General features: G+C 38.9%; 3 protein-coding genes across 4 annotated transcripts in view; all 3 read right to left on the bottom strand.

The window, feature by feature from the left end:
* The window catches only part of LOC116304284 (uncharacterized), a 61102-nt gene extending 45106 nt beyond the window's left edge, over positions 1-15996 (bottom strand). The window contains exons 1-5 of one of the 2 annotated variants that reach the window (XM_089030062.1): positions 10458-10593; positions 7787-8100; positions 7286-7436; positions 6500-6829; positions 5480-5788 (exon numbers count right to left, since the gene is read on the bottom strand). In XM_089030062.1, coding sequence (XP_088886188.1) covers positions 5480-5788; positions 6500-6829; positions 7286-7436; positions 7787-8026 — 1030 coding nt within the window. In that variant the 5' untranslated portion in view covers positions 8027-8100; positions 10458-10593. Of the gene's footprint in view, positions 1-5479; positions 5789-6499; positions 6830-7285; positions 7437-7786; positions 8101-10457; positions 10594-15733 lie in introns of those variants that run through there. The other variant, XM_089030061.1, reaches the window with a different exon arrangement.
* The window catches only part of LOC148911354 (uncharacterized), a gene marked incomplete in the record, with an annotated part of 110326 nt that overhangs the window by 9817 nt on the left and 79890 nt on the right, over positions 1-20619 (bottom strand).
* Positions 2753-4867, bottom strand: LOC148911356 (receptor-type tyrosine-protein phosphatase alpha-like). The gene is made up of 6 exons (XM_089030077.1): positions 4767-4867; positions 4406-4521; positions 4020-4189; positions 3758-3845; positions 3447-3523; positions 2753-2997 (listed from the first exon to the last, which is right to left on the bottom strand). Exons 3-6 carry the CDS (start codon positions 4143-4145, stop codon positions 2902-2904), a joined length of 387 nt encoding a protein of 128 aa, XP_088886203.1. The 5' UTR covers positions 4146-4189; positions 4406-4521; positions 4767-4867; the 3' UTR covers positions 2753-2901.

Raw genomic sequence — 20619 nt, 5'->3', positions numbered from 1 at the left:
TTCTGTAGCCAATGATAAGATCAAAATCAAGGTAAATGGTGATGGTGCTCGTATGACCAGGAATAGTAATTATATAATTCTCTCATTTTCTTTGCTGCAATCGGGACAAGATGTAATGTCTGCTAAGGGAAACAGGACCATTGCCATTGTCGATGCACCTGAAAATTATGAAGTTCTAAGGGATGCCTTCCAATCAATTTTTCAAGAAATCAAGGATTTGATACAGAGTGGTTCTATAGAAGTTAATGGACAACACCTGAACACTGAATTTTTCTTGGGAGGTGATTACAAATTTATTTTGCTAATGCTTGGATTAAAATCTGCCACAGCTGACTATGCCTGTGCCTGGTGTAAGATTCCCAAAGAAGATAGATGGAAAGTAGACTCTGATTTCTCCAATTTTAATAAGCTTCCTCTATGCAGAACTCTCAAAGAAATACTTACCTTGTACAAAAACCATCCCAGCAAGAAAAATAACTACAACTATGGGTGCGAACGAGAACCACTTATTAAGATTCAACTAGACAATGTAGTCGTAGATGAGCTTCATCTTATGTTAAGAGTAACAGATATTTTGCTAGAGAATGTGATAGATGCTGCACTAGATTGGGACAAAATTATTGAAGTGAATAGAGCTAGGGGACAAGAGAGGGGAGTTCAGCTAAAGAAAACTGTGGAGCATATTAAGTCACTAGGAATTTCTTTTGATGTGTGGGAAGAAAAAAATGCAGATGGGAGGGCAAGTGGAAGATATAAGTGGACCAGTCTTACAGGAGATGACAAAAAGAAACTTCTTAAAGAATTTCCAAAAAAAGAAGGAACTCTAGAACTTTTTCAGTGTCAAGACCTGGGACAAAAGGTTATAGAGATATGGAATAACTTTGGTGAGCTCTATGCCATTATCAACACTTGGTCACCAGAACAAGATCCATCTATCTTCCATCTTAAAGCTGTAGCTTGGGTGAAGTTGTTTGTTTCCCTGAATGGAAAAATGAAGGGGTATGAGAGGAGAAGGGTAACACCTTATATGCATATCTTAGTAGCTCATGTACCATATTTTCTTCAAATGTACAAGTCATTGAAAGTTTTTACAGGACAGGGAGTGGAGAAAAACAATGATGTTGCTAGATCTGTAGTCCTAAGAAAATCAAACAAGTGGGACTCAACAGCAGATATCTTAAGAGTGGAAAGTAGGCAATGGAGTCTAAGGGATAATGAAAGGAAAAGAAGAAAATATGAGAAAAAGAATGCTGTTTACTGGGAAGAGGGAATAAAAAAGAAAACAAAGAGACAATTTTATCTCAAAGAGAAATGCAAATGACTGGCATACTGAAATACTAAAAATATTATAGTTTTTTAATTACCCAGATGTTTTAATTTCATAACATTGACTCATATTGTATATATTCAATTGCAATATACTTTAAGTAGCTTTTCTATATACAATTTCATTCACATAGTGTTACTATTTTATTACTATGTTCATGGCACTCTAATAGCTACTTTTTTCAAATTAATTGCTTTAAAATTTAAAAATTAGCCTGTTTGCTTACAAAAGTTCAAAGAAGTACAATGTAAATTATCTTTACAATTTGCACTATTTTATCTTCTATTGACAAATACAAAATTTTAAATTGTTAGCTTTTGCTTGACAATGGATTTTATCTACAAAAATCAAGTAATAGCAGACATAAAATGCAATGCATATTGAATAAAATACACTAGCTAGCCCATTTGACACTCATTATACTGACAATTCACATAGATGACACAGTCATTCAACTGTTTGGGGAAAAAACAATGAGTTAGAGTGTCTTTTTAGAAGCTGATAAATAACTTTTCATGTCTTTTACAAATGATACTTTCAAGTAATTTGTTTATATTTAAATGTTTTCCCTAATGTAAACAATTTAAATACAGGAGAAAGGCTTACGAAAAAAATCAATTTTCAGCTTTTCTATTGGCATTCTGGGTTGTTTTACTAATTTCCTATTTTGAAAAACAGTTACACTTGGTGATAAAGAAAGAACTAGTCCCACCTTCATTGGAAATTGAATAATGACTCCATCCCCATTGCTATCTAAACACTGATCCCAATCATTGAAAAAATGACAACATTGAAAATCCTCCTTTTCTAGCATAAATGCTTTGTCATCCCTAGATACAGTTCCCTTACCCCCAAATAAAAACCGAAAACAATCATGGTCAAAACAAAAGGAAACTGGAGCCCTTGATTTGCTTTTTAGCTTAGCAGTTATGTTATGTAACAAGCAGTCAATGTTTGCTTCCAGTCTTGGATGGTCTATTATAGGTTTGTCAAATGTTCTGTAAAAAAAAGAGAGTGAATTTAATCCAGAGTTAATAGAGGTTAATTTAATCACAGTTAGTAGAGTATGATTAAATAAAGTTTTATGTTGGCATGTAATTTACATGAGCAAAAATCACTAGATTCGCATTAATACTTACCGGATCAGATCTTTTGTTAGATTCCCCTCATCCTCCCAGCTACTGCAGTACGAGCTGTAACCTTCCCACTTGATAAGATACTCAGTCTGAAAATACAAAAATCCTTGTTAAATTGGGGGGAAATGTGAAGCTTACTAACTAAACAGGAGTCAGAATCCTTTTTTTCGAAAAAAAAATTAAAATTTTGACTTTTAAAGCTAAGAAAATGGTCACAAGCATGCCGAAAAAGTAAGAATGAAGTTGTCAAAAATTTTTAATTTACTTACATTTCCCTTGTAGTTTCGCTTCGAAATTAACCTTTCTACTGCAAAATATGGGCCACTTGTCATCCTGTTTCTTTTCATCACCTTTACTGGCTCTAAAAACCAGGTTGCAGACTCATTAAGCTGTCTGTAGAATCCTGGCATCGTTTTTCGATTGGTACTGGCAGCCATCTTAGTACAATATTGAACAATGAATACGCGCCCGCGGTACCGAACCGCTGACTGTACGTAATTTTTCGCCATGGGATATCTGCTTACAGTCGTATCCCTGAATAGCAAAGTGAAGTGAAGAGCTATATTGATACTTAGTATTATACTTTTTTGTGTATATGTAAATGGTAAAAAAATTAACCCTATAAAATATCAGATACCATGATCAAACTAATTTGCACTCTTTTATGAAATCTACGCTAAACAGACCCGGCCAGGGGTTGCCGAGATACGTACCAATATACAAGATGTTTTCCCTCTATGAAACCTTTATACTAAGAATTTGAGGAACGCTTGGGATCCCGTAAATTCCAAAAACGAGATTCTTTATGCTCATAAATCAGATATATGTTGTCGAGGATGCCGAACCCCGGGGTTAGAAATGCCCTGCATTATCCATATACCCAAGTACCCTAGCCAGGCCTGTCTAGAGAATTTATTCAACAACACAATTCTCGAATATTAAGCATGTATTCCAACTAAGGAGATATCTTTCTGTGATCATACCCGTATGTAGCTTGCATTGATGTAATCTGAATCTTCGTCTCCCTCCAGCTTTTCGAGAACGACTCTCGAATTGTCGTCTGAAAACAAAGCAGCATGTTCTCAGATACAGCACTACATCAGCTGATCTCTGTTAAAGCTTATAAACGTGGGATATATTATAGACCCCTTGCATGCTACGTCAAATCAGCTCAATTTGAAGAACAAAACAAAATAATTTCGATTTCCTGATATCCTGTTAATTGGAAACATATTGTTATGTCCTCCAAACGGAGCTGCATTACGTGCTGTAAGATGTCTATTGCGATACGTACATGGGATGATATTGCCATAGCGATTTTTAGATTTGTTGATCGGTTTCATTGCAACAGTGCAAGGGTACAGGCGACCTTGTGGTAATAGCTAAAATAGATAAACCATGTAGAATATTATTATCACATATACAGCTATTTTAAAACAGGTTTGTGAAGGTTGTACATGTGCATGTTGCACGCTGCATATACTTTACGGCAAGAGTTAAATAGACCGGAGCATGGACACATAACGCTTCACATTTTACTAAATATTGATGCCAACCTTGAATTGGTGCACCAGTAGTTCATGTTTCTTCTTTCTAGCTCGGTTCATAAAGTCTGGAAACTGATGGATACCGATTTTTTCTGTCTTATTCTCATAAATAGCATCGCCCTCTACTTCTACCATTTCTATGTTTCCCTCATTCTGCTTTTCATTTTGCTTATGCCCATCTAAATTCGAAGAGAAAAGAAAGACGCATTAAAAAGGCATGGTTTCAGTATAGATTAAAACCATTCGTTGTATGTGCTCGTGATTACACTTGAGTTTTGAACATGTTAAGACGTCATCTATAATCAATAAGAGCCATTTGTCAACGTGATTAGCGTATACATCAAAACAAATTCATAAATAGCCTTACTTAATCAAGGCTGCAAATCATTGATTACCGACGGGAACAAGGTAGATTGTTTCTTGTGCTCCGAGGTTGTCCTCATGAGGGGTATCTTTGTTAGACCCTCCAAAAATAGTTCGTCCATATATTACTATATCTTCGCCTTTATGTCTTCAAAAAATAAAACAATAGATAAATGACTCGAACGATATGAAGGCATAGATTACCCTATGGCATGAAGGCTGACTATAAATCCTTTTACAGCTGGAATGAAGTGATTCTTTTTCATTCCATGAGATTCTACCCTTCTTCTTCATTTGAGTATAGTATTTGTGAAATACGTATATTTCTAGCTCGAAGAAAAGTATGAAGTATGGGTTGGCAGCGGGTAAAAGAAAATAATTGTGAACGCTTACTTTTTATACCAGAAAATAACGACGATCAACACAACGGCTAGGACGAAGAGTAAAGAGAAAACAACAGCAACCACTACGACTAAATCAGATACTTGATCATCCTACTTACTTTCTTCCGCTTTCTCTACAAAAAAAGATGAGAGATAGAACCTGGAGAAAAAACCCTCGTAGCACATTAGAGAACAACACATCAAACAAACTCAACTCACATGATCCGGGTCTGCGCTAGGGCTAGAACCCTTCGAGGGAATCAAGGGTGGCTTACGATAGTGCACTCGTATCTCACCTCCCACCTCTAGGTTGTCGGATTAGATTCCTGGACTCGCCAACATGCGAGTGGAGTTTGCATGTTAGGTGTTTCCCTAGATTCGTGGGTTTTTCTCCAGATTTTCCGATTTTCCTACCTCTGCAAAACCTAACACGCTAAATTCCAATTCAATCTGTAAATGAGCCATGTCATAGAAGAATAGACTAGAGCTGTTTTCGTATGACCGTGAAAACCTCACAGCACGAACACGGTTGTGACACCGCAAGGCGTACGACAGCCCAATCACATTACACTAGAATTCTCCATCAAATCACGGCATAAACACGGCGTGGACACTCAATCAAAATTCTAGAAAACATCACGGTCACGGCAAGGCACGTATATACAGCACCAACTTTTTTTCTACAGTCATATGAAAACTGCTCTAAGAATTTACAATACTTACTACATTCCTGAATGTTTGCAGTCCACGTTTGAGAAGGATCTCCAATAAGATCATTTGCCTTCGCTTTCAAATAGAATCCAAAACGTGCTCCACCAATGACTTTAATCGTGTAGCTCATGGTTGTAAAATCGGTAATGGCCATTGACGGCATATTGCTTTTATTATCAATGACGTAGTTATAGAATAGGGTATAGCTTGTTATTTTGCCAATTGCTCTCATTGGTTTCTCCCACTTCAACGTTACAGTTGGTCTTTGGGTCCCACGTTGAGGGTTGATTGTGGCGTTAAGATGTCTTGGTCTCGTGGGCACTACGTTTTGTAGAAAAACAGAGAAATCAACTTTCGTCTGCTGATCCCATTATAGAGGCTTTGCAACATCACGTGATGGCAGCAATGACAAAAGGAACAACAATAAGGTGTTTTCCCTAGGGAAACTGAATAGACCTCTTTACCTGCAAATTGCGCATTTCAGACCAAGTGATTTTCTCCTGAGAAGAGTTCTTTTATGATGAGCATTTAAAATATGTACATATAAAAGAATCAACTCCCAAGAGTGGCATCACATGGTCTCGAAAATGGGACAACAAACAACGAAGGTACAGAGGTCTATTAGTTCTCATGTAAATCAGATTTGAACAGATTCAATACTCGCAGCTTCTTCATAATTGGTGCAAAGACTCTATAATAGGTTATTTACTTAGTGTTAGGATCATTTCAGCATCAAGTATATAACAAACCAACTTTGACGTAAATAATTCACAACTTTGAAATCCAACAGACCTACACTAAGTCTTGACTGAAACAAATTTTAATCCTTTTTCGGGGAAAACCCAGGAGGAGACAAGGGGAACCAGGTCCCAATTGTAGTGTCCCCACGTTCACACTCACACACATACCACATTCAACTCACATGTTGTGTTGTACGGAGGGAGGAAATCGGCTTTGCTTCACCTAGATTACGGTGATGCTTTGGAAAGGTCTTTTTTGAAAGCTAGAAATTAAAAAAACAATAACACATACCTAATAATATGGAGATTTTCCCCCTGCTTTGCAGTTTTCTGTATGAACCATAATCGACTTGACAAATGTAGTCCAAACTGGTACATTTTCTTAGCGCTTTGTCACAAGAATATTTGTCATAAACATCCTCAGCTGATGTGTAGTTTACACGTAGTGTTGATATGAGTATTGATCCTGTTCTTACTGAACCGATAGAGTAACTTGTAACGTCTGTATCGTTATGGTACCATTTGATTTTTAGTCCTCTTTCTGCTCTGCAAACCAAGTCTGCATGCGAACCGTGACTGGGATGCAGTTCTTTGTTCCCTATCGGTGGTGGTATCGGTGAAGCTAACAAAAAGTACAAGAAGGCTTTATTAGAATGTTTGCTTATGTTTGAAAAGCAGGAAACAGGGGAACGTTTCATGGGAGCCCGTGAATTCCCACCACCACAACCTAGAATTTTGCCTAAAAATTTATTCAAAATTCAGGAAATAGAAATTATTTATCCTTTGTCTCTAGCTAAAAAGTCCCTGATTGGAATCGAGCACATGATCTTCCGGATTTCGGTCGCACGTTCTACCACTGAGGAGCTATAAGAAAGACTCGCGACGAGGGGTCATTTACTGGGTATATTCACATTCATATATAATGTACACGTAGGAAGTATAACATTCTGAAAATATTTCAAGTGATAGAAATGTGTTACTGAAGTGATTCCTACCCCGGCCCACCCCACTTCCTACTCCCAAATCTCAACTCAGAATCTTGTATTTGCTCTTTCAACAAAAAACTCAACATGCGTACCTGGTTCTTTGGTAACACCATATATTTCCACTCTCAAGGCGTATGCTTCAATCTTTTCTACAGGATAGAACCGTACAAATCTAGCTGCTAGGGGACTGGGCAAGATATGCTTGATGATGCTTGTCGCCTTATTTTCGTTACCAGTAAAAATCTGAACACAAGAAAATAAAGTTACAGGAGAACCAAAGAGTAGGGTTTCTATCCTCCCCCCTCTTTCCAAGTGCAATCTTCTAAAATGCCACAAATCCTAAAGATAAAATGCTAAAATTCGCTGGTGCTCCATGCCTCATTAACTTCATGTTGAGTGAGACCTCTGTCCAGTTGCTCGTTCTATTTGAATTCGTTCCTTGGAAATACTGTAAATACCTAACATTTCACCTTAGATTTCATCTTGCGCACAACGATTTCTGATCACAAAGCAGGAATTTTTCGTGATATAATTTTAAGGTGATTAGTGATTATATATTATATCAGTTAAAATTTCTCATTCATTTGATTTACCATTTCTTTTTCCGAAGTTTCCAATTCCCCGCTTTCTACAGACATCCATCTTTGATGATCTAAAGATCCTTTAACTATGTATTTCTTTGTCCTCTCGTTACCGTTCGGGTCACCTTGTGTAGCCACAGCACACACGTAGTAAACCTCTTCAAGGTCTATTTGTAACCATGGGTTGGTATCATTGTCACGTGGTCTCCATGAACTAATACCAAGGAGCCTGGCTTTGGCTGCAGATCTCATGCTACTAAAAATAGAACTTGCTGATAGACTGTTGTCTGGCACGACGCTGCTATTGAATATACCAATGGCCAGACCTAAAGACCATGGAAGGATATTATGAAAACATATAAACTAAAAATAAAGAAATATATATGTATGTACTTTTAAAACCAAATCTGCTCATCATATCTTTTATATATTATCGGATATTATTTTAATTTAATGTAAATTTATACTTTCAATACGTTAGTGATACAAAAATGTAAATTTTCATTCATTTATTTTTTATAATTGTTAAGCACCATTGGGCTTTTTATGAAATTAGGGCTATATAATTAAATAAAGTTATTATTATTATTATGGCAAGTTTTATTTGTCTGTATATATCATGTTTACATTGACCAGCGGACTAAGTCTAGGCTGGTTAAGTTCATCATTTTTTTTCGATCCTTTCTTCAGCTTATGCATATTCATAGAACTTCTTGACTATATTAACGTTCTGGCTTAAAATCCATTTCTGACATCGTTCTATAAGAAAGTTCACTTCCCTGTCTGTATTTGTAATTGTTCTTAGGTCTTTTCTTAGCTGTTCGTGATGTCCTGCGAGAAAGTCAAACACTATGTTAATCTGATTTACACTTGAGATTTTGCACTCTTTTTTGATGCCTGCACGTAGTTCCGTGTATTTTTCTTGTTTTTCAACAGTTCTCTCCGCAATCTTACCAACTTGACAAACTGTGCCTTCAAATAGTGTCCAAGCATTAGTTTCTTTATCTTGTACAACTATGTCGGGTTTATTGGCACTGTTTTCTGGAGCTTTCTCAAGTTGAAAGGGTACATTCCAGTATATTTTTGCCTTTTCATTTTGAAGTACTGCTGATGGTAGACTTTGTATGTACCATGGCTTTCCATTGTCGCTTTCCTGAAAGTTGTACTTTTCCAGCAAACAGTGGTATATCGGTCTAAGCATTCTGTCGTGTCTGGCTGTGTAAAGGCTTTGGGCGATCTTTGAGCAGCCACTTAGTACATGTGTTGTTGATTCTGTAGCCATATGGCACATTCTGCATTTGGTGTCTGTGATGGTCATCTGTGCTTTGCTTTGTTGGTATGTCTTTGTTGGTAGTAGTTGTTGGCGTATGTTCTTGTTTACGCTGTAGACAATATCGGGAATGTTTTTCCACTTCTTCAGGATCTGGTTGGCTGTTGGTGAAATCTGTTTGTCTTGGAGTTGTTGGTTGGTGTAGGCTCCAAGCCATGTCTGCTGTTTTGTTTCTTTTATATACTTCTCCGTGATCTTTGATCGCAGCAGCTCTTTTATTGATTTTGGTGAAGGTGAGGTTATCGTTTTGATCTCGTTGGCAGGTGTAGGGTCTTTACTTGTAGGTATTTTAGTGCCTGTATCATCAAAGTCGCACGTGATGTTATATTCCGCTGCGTACTTGGTGGCCTGTTTGAAAATTGACCTTCTACCTTGCGCGATTCTATTCATTTCAAGCGTTCTTGCATGCTTGATCCTCTTGTCTTTGCTGTTGTTGATATAGTTTGCCATTTTGATTGTTGTTAATTTGAAAGTGTCCTCAACGCTTTTCATACCGCTTCCTCCTAGTTCTTCTGGTAGGTAGAGTACTTTGATGGATTCGTGATGGTGCATTCCTCTTTCTTTTCTGACTATCTCTCTTGTGCGTCGGTCTATGTCCTTATTATTATTATTATTATTATTATTATTATTATTATTATTATAGTTACTATTAATTGAAGAAAAAAGATGTTGATCGCTAGAAACCACTGCAAGAACGGTTTGTGGTGTGCAGCTAACGGAGTCTAACATAAAGCAATGTGAAATCAATGATCAAAGCAAAGTCGGAGAAACTTTTTTTTAACTTTATTTTGAATTTGTTAGAACAAATTTCTTATAACTGTAAAAAACACTCGTTTAAGTGCCGTGCCGCTAACATGACGACGCCGCATTGTCTTCACTTCGAATAAGCAGTGAAATGACACAATTTGATTGATTCAATGAGTATCGTCACATAATTTCGTAACGTGACCTTGTCGTGAGAATAGACTTTTTCCGAGATGCGCGTGCGCTGTCAAAAAACGTATCTCGCATTAATGGTCCTCTGATTCGAAAACGAGGCATTTTCGGGCAACATCTTACGCGCACTATAGAAAACACATACAAAAAACTTTAAGATTATGTTAATGAAGGAATACTTTAAGGTTTATTTTACTTCAGAACAGAATGTAATTGTTTAAAACGATATAGCTCACTTCAGACAAAACCTTGAATTTTAAAGAGTCGTAGAATCGCCTATAGCTCTATGATTTCCTATGAACACTGCCCGAAAATACCTCGTTTGTATGCGCCTGCAATATTTATAAAAGTGCTCGCACATCTCAGAAATCGTTTATTGCGACTCATCCGGAACAAATCTATTTTGCAGTCAGTTACCTTCACTGTAAACTTCAACTTCACATAATGTGAGGAATTCCCCATGATTGTCAAACGTGATCGTCAAGAACCGTCACATCATGCTTTGATGGCAGTAGATAGACGTTCCAATCCCAGAGGGCAGTGGGCCCTTCACATTGTTACAAACGGGATTTGATTTACCACCATTGCTTGAATTCCCACCTAGTAATGAAAGATATTAGTGTTATTAATTGTTTTATCTAATGACATTAACGCAGCTCCTGTCCTCGTCCTTCTCTATTGTCCTAAGGAAGCACATGGGCGTAGCGGTGATAGCGCACGCCTTTAACCAAGGCGACCCGCGTTCGCTTTCCGAACTCCACGTCTAATGTGGAGAGTACCAATTTTTACAAAAAAACTATGAATTTGTAAATAGCCACCCGCATCGATCAGCTCTAAGTGTGAATGTCACCTTAATAGCCTACTTCCGAGATATGTTTCGATTGTCACGCAAAAAGGTTTCAGTATGAGGCTACGTGCTAAATGCTCAGTCATTCGTGACAGTCGGTAAGAATTAATTTAATTTAGCGTAGCCTTATACTGAAACCTTTCAGTGTGCGTGACAATCGAAGCATATCTCGGAGGTGGGCTATTTGGCTGACAACATCACGACGCCATGCAACAAAATTGCAGGTCTTGTTTCAAAAAGAAAATGCTTCCTTGCAACGTTAAGTATTCACCTAGTCATTCTGCTGTGATGCCTTATTGTTTAAATTTAATATTAAACGGAATTATTTACCAATAAGAATTAGAAAGTCGTGCAGTCTATTGGAGTTAGTATCCCTATTAACAATAAACACCTCATACACAGGTACACTCTGACCAAGATCAACCATCCACCAGGCTCCGTTCTCATCCTGGGTGTGGGTGCAGCTTCCAAAATAATAGATTGCATTACGATCCCCATCAACTGCACGATCAGGCAGTCCACCCCATCCAGTACTTGACTGTGTTGCTGCTTTATTGTAGGCGTAGTTTACTTTAGAGCCTGAGAAAAATAGAAATTGTAGATAATATATAAAAAGGCCTTTTGCTATAGACGGACATATAATTGTTACTGGATGGTAAAAAGATTTGGACTTTCTTTATTTAAAGATTTTATGCTGGATAACTAATGTCGAATCAAAAATCTTTTCAAAAATCTTTTTTCCTCTTATAAGATATTTTCGATTTCAAGATACGAAGCAGTTTCAAGAAGTTCATTTGCTATACAACAGATCTTTTCCAAAGGACCTTGATCTGAATCGATTCGTTATCAAAGTCATATATCAGCACGTGACAGTTTGTTGCAAAGAGCCTATTCACCAACATTAGTACTATTACAATCACAATATTGCAGTCACAACATAACTTCTTAGCTTTAGGGCATAACTTCTTTTCATTTCTGACCACCAGCCACTCCTCATAGTATAATAGGCCTTTTGCAACAACAGGTCACGTGACCCTACCCTTCTTGAAAAGAAAAAAGAAAAATTGTCAAAATGAACATCGGAAATGTAAAGAGGACCTCAAAATTAGTGAGAAGGCAAAGTTTTAGCTTACAACATGTAACACAAGAGAAATGACATAAAATACAAAAATTGTGCTGGATGGAAAAGCTTGGGTAGGGTCACGTCACCTGTTGTTGAAAAAGGCCTTATTTCTATAACGGTTTATGTTCAAGGCCGGGTTGCGCATGAAAAGACACATGAATATGAATACAACTCAAACAAATAATTTCATAGAATGACACGTGGTCCGAAATGGGAAAGCATTCTCTCTAGGTAAAGATGTCTGCTCCATCGATATCTCTCAAGATAATCATAAGGTATTGTTATCTTACCTGACCGTATTTGTACTCCATATATCTCAGCTCTCATACAAACAGCTCCGTGGGGCATTATGGGTAGGATACGTAGATATCTGGCAATCATTCCTTGATACAAAATTTGCTTGACGATCCCAACACCATCCATGTTACCATAATATGTCTAGAAATGTGTCAACAATGAATAGGAATACGCTTTTCAAATTTCTTTGAGAGATCAGGAGTTTTGCCTTCCGATAATCAAGAATTTAAAACTAATTCAGACCGTTGGGATTTTAATGTACGGAAGTCGAATCACAAGAAAACGCGAGAAGCAAGCCTGAGTCGCAGGCTTCAACAAACGACGCCATGTATATTCCCATGACGGAGAATACCCTTTGTTTAACCCCATGGAAATACCTCGCTCCGAAACGCCTGAAATCGAGGTCACGCGGAGTAAACCTACTGATCCAGTAAATACGGCTGCCGCGTAAGAAAGGTCACTCAAAAGCGCTCAAGGAATTTGACAAAAATTCAAAAGATTTTATTGCGCCCTCTGACCTGTTGTGTGTTGCCATTCTCCCTGTATGGATGATAAGTCTTCCCATCATCAGAACAATTAAGCTGAAAAGTCTTGACCCATTGTTTCGCCAAATGGTCACCCTGTGTTGACACAGCACAAATGATGTGGGGGGTCCCTAAGTCAATCTGTAGATAAGGGTTATCATCATCTCCAATAGCACACCACGATGGTCCATTAGTGTAGTTTAGTCTGGCCTGGTCACCTGCTGTCCCTGAAGATGCTGTTATCTTGTCAGCTGCTATGACACTGTTCTGCATGCCAAGAGCAAGGTCTCGACAATCAACTAAAATATAAAGTATCCCATATCGATTTTTATGCGTTTTTGGAGTCCACTATTTCAAGAGTAGATCCAGGGGGATATATATTAGGTGGGTAGACACCCCTCTTTGGAGTTGTGACGCTGTGTGATGCCTTTTTAGGTAACAGTCACCCCCCTTGATTCTGTTCACTGTATCTTAATACTTATGAATACACTCAACAAAATCACTCCATTTTGATTGGACAATAGGAGTACAATTAAATCCCAAATTGTACTCTGCAGAGTCCTAATAAAGGTGCTCAATTTTGTCTAGCGTATTATAAATATTACGGGGGCTCTGGCTCAATAGATTACGACCACGAAGTTCTATCTTTTATTTTGGCTTCGTTCACCAATCTCGCATACTCCCTTATGCATCCCTTTCTATATGGATTTGTACAAAAATCAAATTGAATTACAGGTTGTTATAATTGTTCGTTTATTGACTAAAACATTTCAGGAGGCGTTCCCTCTTAATCTAGATTAAAAAACTAGAATATCTTAATGATGAATGAATGAATCAAAAATTAGTTTGATATAGGAATAATCTACGACCTACAAGGAAGCGTTTGGTCATAGTAAGGTCAATTGCTACAACGGTTTAAACGGAATTAGGGCACGGATTAAATACCTGATTGATTTAATAAACTTCAGAGGGCAAAGAGTAGTAACCGGGTCATAACAAGTTCAGGCCAAGTCAGAAAGGATACATAAGACTAAGGTAGTTCAAGGTCAAACCTTGGTTGTACGTGCCACTCGTGAAAGGCACATGACTCACGTGTTGTGACTTTCTTTTTTTGACCACACGGGGTTGTATATCATCTTTAGGACATGCGTGTTGCCAGGTTAATGATGAATTGATTGATAATTAAAATATTTTAAAGAGGAATGATATTTGTTTGATTGTTGTCCCGTAACATAAACAAAAACAGCGCACAATCTTCTCGTACAATTCGGAATTTAGGTATAAGTGATTGTAGTATTCTTATGTAAGGCCGCAAGGCATCATGGGTAAAAACACGTGCGAGAGCGAGAGAGTATGCATGAAGATTGTAAATGTGAAAGGTTGTCATTAAAAAGATATATCAAACGAACATCAAAATTGTACAGTGATTTTTTGAAAGTTTTCAAAATTAGACAATGCCTTTCTCGAGATCGTGCTATTACCTATACTAATTTGTGTTTATCGCAAAGGTTGCCTTATTTTTATGCAAGTATAAGTAGGGTCGGAAATAAGCTCAACGGGGGATTTGAGAGTGGTGTTCAAAACGAAATGAAGTCACACAAATAGAACTTGAGGACCTTTGTTTTTCTTTGCGAGCTGAGAACGCAGAAACACGTCCTTCTAGATGCTAGAACATTCTGCTTTTTAGTCCAAAAATGCTACCTCCTTCGAAGATAGTGCCAGAAAAGGAGCAAGTCTCAATACATAAACTTCTTTGCTCAAGACAAAACTGTACTTTTTTTAAGGTAGCAAAATCTATAACTTTTTAAACTATAAGATGTGTCCTTATTTCGAAATCTGAGATGAATGAATTTCGTGACGAATAGGTAAAATCGAAAGATACCATTGTTCTTCAATTCAAATGCTTGTCATCAGCTTCTTCTTCAATAGAGTTTCTTTCTTTTATTTTCGCATATCGAAACCTCGGTGAACAAAAAGATGTCCTAGCTCTTGAAAGTAAACAATCTTTTTTAAATTTACAGCTTTAGATTCTATAAATCGCAATAAAAACTTTTTTATTTTGGTGGAAAAAGTAGTCACAATTAAACCAAGCCTGATGCTTGATCGACCTAATTTTTAAGATTGTTTTCAAGTTTTACGTAGGGCCAGTCTTAAGATCTTCAGCTTAACGTTTGTGAACACTTTCTTGTGTAAAAATGTAGATTAAGAAAATTAAAATGAACAGAAGTAGTTTTTTAAATCTAAATATAAACGCAGAGGATTGAACGAGATTGAGTTTGGGTAAGTCAAGGTTTGATCCATGTCGAAGATGAATCGATATGCCTTTAAGGAACACAAATGATCGTGTCTTTTTGCTATCGTAACTTCAAGCTAAAAGAATATATTAAAACTTTGTTTTGTTTGTTAATTAGATCTGTTGATTCTACTATGGAAAACAATCAGTCAAATTTTCGCTCAAATAATTAAGTACTTTTGATGTTGTCGTATCGTTATTATATTGTTATTGATATAATTAATTTTTGCCTATCAATGAATAAAGTTGTCAAAACCATAGGATGTAAGGTCATGGCAAATTAGAATAAACTTAATCTTACCTGCAGCCCAGACACCTGTAGTAACAGAAATAATGTGTAATGTGGGTAAACCTTGAACTCTTTTAGTTGGAAATCAAATCCAGCTACTAGACTCGTTCTATATTTTTGAAGGTATGCTGAATATAAACTTTGTTCGAGTAGGGACCATATATTTTTACCACTTGTCCTTAAATTGATTTTAAACCTAATTATACGATATTTACTCATTCTCCATTATATTTACATTTATTCATGATAAGTCCGTATCCAGATCTTAGTATCTGGGTAGGATGTAACAACATGTGAAATTAGAATAAACGTAATCTTACCTGCAGCCCAGACACTTGTAGTAACAAAAATAAAGTAGAATAATGTGGGTAAACCTTGAACTACTGCCATCTGAAAGACGAGATTAAAGTATTTAAGTCAAGTGGATTTTGTCAATGCTTTAAGTAAAGTGGATTCGTGCTTTTGTAAACTGATTTCCTGTATGCAATTTCGAACTTGACACTCGCAAGGTAGTCTTGGTCTTGGTTACGTATCAGGCGCAAAAATGAAGTTACAGCTCCCATACGTTGTTATTGGTGGAGGGGGGAGGGTGGAGGGGGGAGGGGGGGAGGGGGGAGGGTGTTACAATATTAGCTTACGCAGTTGTAATTAGATACTTAGAGAAGTGATTGTTTGATTAAAGACGCATAACTATTTCCCCACCAACACGAACACGTCTTGAAACATGGTGTCAGAAATAAATTGGAAATAACGCTTCCAAAGTAGCTGAAAAAACCGTCAAGTTCCTACTGCCGAGGCATTGAAGAAGTAATATGTCAAGTAAGGAGGAAGCTTCGACCAGCAGCGGTCCACGAGGACCAATATTCACGTCGCATTTTCCGGTACCAACGCCGATGAATACCAAAGGAGATCAAGTAAACAATTGGGACTTCTTTAAACAACAGTGGGAGGACTACGAAGTCGCAACCGGACTGTACCAGCAAGACCCAAAGATACGACTAGCAACGTTTCGCTCTGTAATGGGGAAGGAATGTCTGCAAATATTCCTTAATCTCAAGTTAAGTGACGAAGAAAAGAACGACGTAAACACATGCTTAAACGCGCTAGAAGCCTACTTCAAACCAAAGCGCAACGTGGTGTACGAACGATATCTGTTCAACAGCTGTACTCAAGGCCCAGAAGAAACCGTAGATGGCTACGTAAATCGCCTTAGAAAATGCGCTTCATCATGTCAGTTTGGTCCGTTAACGGAAGAGCTTATCAGGGATCGACTCGTTCTTGGTATACGAGAACACGCAACAAAACTACGTCTTTTAAAAGAGGACAGTCTAGATCTCAACAAAGCCCTCAACATTTGCCGCTCAAGTGAATTAGCTAGCAGTCAGTTAAAAGCCATGAGTCTAGTGGATAAGACAAATAACGAAGAAATCAATGAAATACGAGAACGGAAGCCTAAATCTCCAAGCAAGCCAAGTGACAAGTACAACAACAGACGTTCCCACAGAACGCCAAGCGAGGACAGTAAACGAACTACAAGTCGACGAACGAGCAGTTACAAGTGCTACCGCTGTGGTGGTTCTCAGAAACACAAGTTAGAAGACTGCCCCGCCTATGGCCGTGAATGCAAAACGTGCAAGAAACAAAACCATTTCGCGTCTGTGTGTAAATCGAGGTCAAGCAATGTCAAAGCGATGACAGCTGAATCAGGAGAATCAGAAGAAGGAGAATACTCGTCCGACGAATTCACGTTTAAGATTGAAGAAGTTGGTTCGGTGAAAACGAAGGGCAAGCAGCTTTTTGCAAAGCTTGAGTTTATGAACACCAATTCCAGTTATAAAACGGATTTGGACTGCCAACTAGACACAGGAGCGACCTGTAACGTAATCAGCCACAAGGATGTAGCAATCATCAACCAAGACGGTAATCCGACGCTCAAGCAAAGCAATGTCAAACTACGATTGTTTGATGGATCAGTCATGGAAACATTAGGTGAAGTGACACTTAAGGTCAACGAAAAACATTGCTTCAAATTTCAGGTTGTCAACGGAAACCACAAACCAATTTTATCAGCCGAGACATGCCAACAATTAGATCTAATCAAGTTAAACATCGATCATCAAGTCCACGCGGTTCAAGAAACCGGAACTCTGCCCCTAACTAAAGAAAGTATCTTAAAAGATTTTCGAGACGTCTTCGAAGGATTGGGAAACATTGGTAACGCTACAATCGCAGTTGACCCAGATGTCACGCCAGTTCAACACGCGCCTAGAAGAATCGCAGTTACGCTTCGCCAGGAAGTCAAAACAAAGTTAGCTGAACTCGAGAAAAGGAAAATCATCGTCAAAGAGACAGAACCCACCGAATGGATCAGCAGCAGCATGGTCGTTGTAGCCAAACCTGGAAAGATACGAATCTGTTTGGATCCCAAAGATCTAAACAAAGCGATCAAACGACCCAAATACCAAATGCCTACGATGGACGAGATGCTACCCAGACTCGGCAAGGCCAAAGTCTTCACAACGTTAGACGCAAAGGATGGGTTCTACCAAATCGGTTTGGACGAAGCTAGCAGTAAGCTTACAACCTTTTGGACCCCATTTGGCCGTTACAGATATCTACGCATGCCTTTTGGCGTCAGCTCAGCCCCAGAGGAATTCGAAAGCACCCTACACGAGCGACTGGGAGACCTAGAAGGCGTGGAAGTGCTCCGCGACGATATGTTAGTGGTCGGTTACGGTGACACATTAGCAGAAGCTAACAAAAACCATGACGAAAATCTGCTACGTCTGCTCAAGAGAGCAAGACAGATCAACTTAAAGCTGAACAGCAAGAAGCTCATCATGCGGAGAAAAGAAGTGAAGTTCATGGGACACATCTTGTCATCCACCGGACTCAAGCCAGATCCAGATAAGGTCAAAGCAGTGACCGAAATGCCAAAGCCTACCAACAAGCAAGAGACACTCAGCCTACTAGGCTTTGTAAATTATCTCTCCAAGTTTCTCCCTCGACTATCAGAAGTCGCACTGCCTCTTCGTGAACTAACCACAAAGAATGCAAGATTTGTGTGGTCACGCCAGCACGACAAAGCCTTCTCAGAAGTTAAACAACTCGTGATTGCGCATCCAGTACTCAAGTACTATGACATGAGCGAAGAAGTCACTATCCAATGTGATGCCAGTGAGAAGGGCCTCGGAGCAGCCTTACTTCAAAACGGCCAACCAGTAGCGTTTGCATCCCGAACTCTCACACCAGTTGAGCAACGCTACGCACAAATCGAAAAAGAATGTCTTGCAATCGTCTTCGCTTGTGCAAAGTTCAGCCAGTACATCACACGGAGAGAGCTGATAACAGTAGAATCAGACCACAAACCTTTGCAAGCGATCTTCAAGAAATCCTTGTTAGCAGCACCCAGCAGGTTACAGAGGATGATATTACGCCTACAGCGATACAACCTGAACGTAACTTACAAGCCAGGACAACAAATGTACGTGGCAGATCACCTCTCACGAGCCTTCCTCGCAGACCAAGGAGAACCTGGAGACGAGTTTCAAGTGTTTGCGCTAGAACTAGAAGGAATCAACCCCCTCGACAATGTAAAGGTCACAAGTGAAAGGTTAGCGCAACTACAAAAAGCCACAGAGCAAGACCCTAAAATGCAGTCACTTAAGAATACTATACTAATAGGATGGCCTGACGTACGTGACAAAGTACCAGTAGCTATCAGAGACTACTGGCATTTCCGAGAGGAACTGACACTCCACAACGGCATCTTATTCAAGAATCAACGCATCATCATACCTCGAGCCCTCAGATCTGAAGTAGTCGCGAGGTTACACTCAAGTCATCAAGGAATCGAGGCGTGTGCAAGGAAAGCACGAGATCGCGTTTACTGGCCAGCAATGAACCACGACATCGAAAATGCAGTAAAGGCTTGTCATGTGTGCTCAGAATATCAACCAAGTAACCCCAGCATGCCAATGCAGTCGCACGAAATACCCGACAGACCTTGGAGCAGACTAGGCACAGATCTTTTCACGCTGCAGAACAGAGACTATATAGTCTTGGTAGATTACTACTCAGACTACATAAAAATAAGTCCTCTGAAAGATACAACCTCAGCATCCATTACCAAGTTTCTGAAGGAACAGTTCAGTCGACATGGGATACCCGATGTGCTGGTATCCGACAACGGGCCTCAATACGTCAGCAACGAGTTTGCTGAATTCGCAAGAGACTGGGAGTTCAAACATGTCACCTCATCGCCATACCACCCAAAGTCAAATGGAAAGGCGGAATCAGCAGTGAAAGTAGCCAAGAGCCTGCTCAAGAAAGCCATGCAAGACCGTAAAGATCCGTGGTTAGCCTTGCTAGATTATCGGAATACCCCCACTCAAGGAATGCAGAGCAGCCCAGTACAGCGCTTGATGTCTAGGAGAACAAAGACACTAGTCCCCATAGCAACTAACCTTCTGTATCCCAAAGTAGCGGAAGGTGTGACAACCAAAATCCACCTTAAGCGCCAGAAAGCCAAAAGTCACTACGACAGACATGTAAAGGTCCTACCAGACCTAGAAATAGGCCAAGAGGTAAGAGTAGCGCCAAACCAGAGAGGCAAGCCCTGGGAAGTAGGGAACTGTAAAGAGAAACTCTCAGACAGGTCATACCTAGTTGAGTCGAACGGAGAGTTACTTCGCCGAAACAGACAGCTTTTAAAGCCCGTCGACGAAGCACCGAAAGAACCAGCTAGTGACACACAAGCATCACCAGAGGCAGACAGTGCAAGGACACCTCAAGTTCTACCTGCGTCAGAACCCGCGTTCAATCCACCTGTACTGCGAAGAAGTCAGAGAGTGGTTAAGAAACCTGATCGGTTTACTTGACTACCGAACATTTATAGGACATTGATTTTGTTACAGTTGAACTTTAATATCCATATAATCATTTCGTAGTTTAGTCAGCCATTTTGTTTGGTCATTTATTTTTTAAATCTTTAAAATCTTTCTATATCATCCCAGCCATGTATTTCAAACATTATAAAAGGGGAGATGTTACAATATTAGCTTACGCAGTTGTAATTAGATACTTAGAGAAGTGATTGTTTGATTAAAGACGCATAACTATTTCCCCACCAACACGAACACGTCTTGAAACAGAGGGGAGGGGGGAAGGGAGGGGGGAGGGGAGGAGGGAGGGGAGGGTGGTGGAG

The sequence above is a fragment of the Actinia tenebrosa genome, unplaced genomic scaffold, assembly GCF_029948245.1.
Source record: "Actinia tenebrosa isolate PJP-AT-01 unplaced genomic scaffold, QUT_ActTen_1.0 PGA_scaffold14__42_contigs__length_11649687, whole genome shotgun sequence".
NCBI lineage: Eukaryota > Metazoa > Cnidaria > Anthozoa > Actiniaria > Actiniidae > Actinia > Actinia tenebrosa.
The sequence above is the reverse complement of the archived record's forward strand: the minus strand, read 5'-3'. Positions and strand labels throughout refer to the sequence as shown.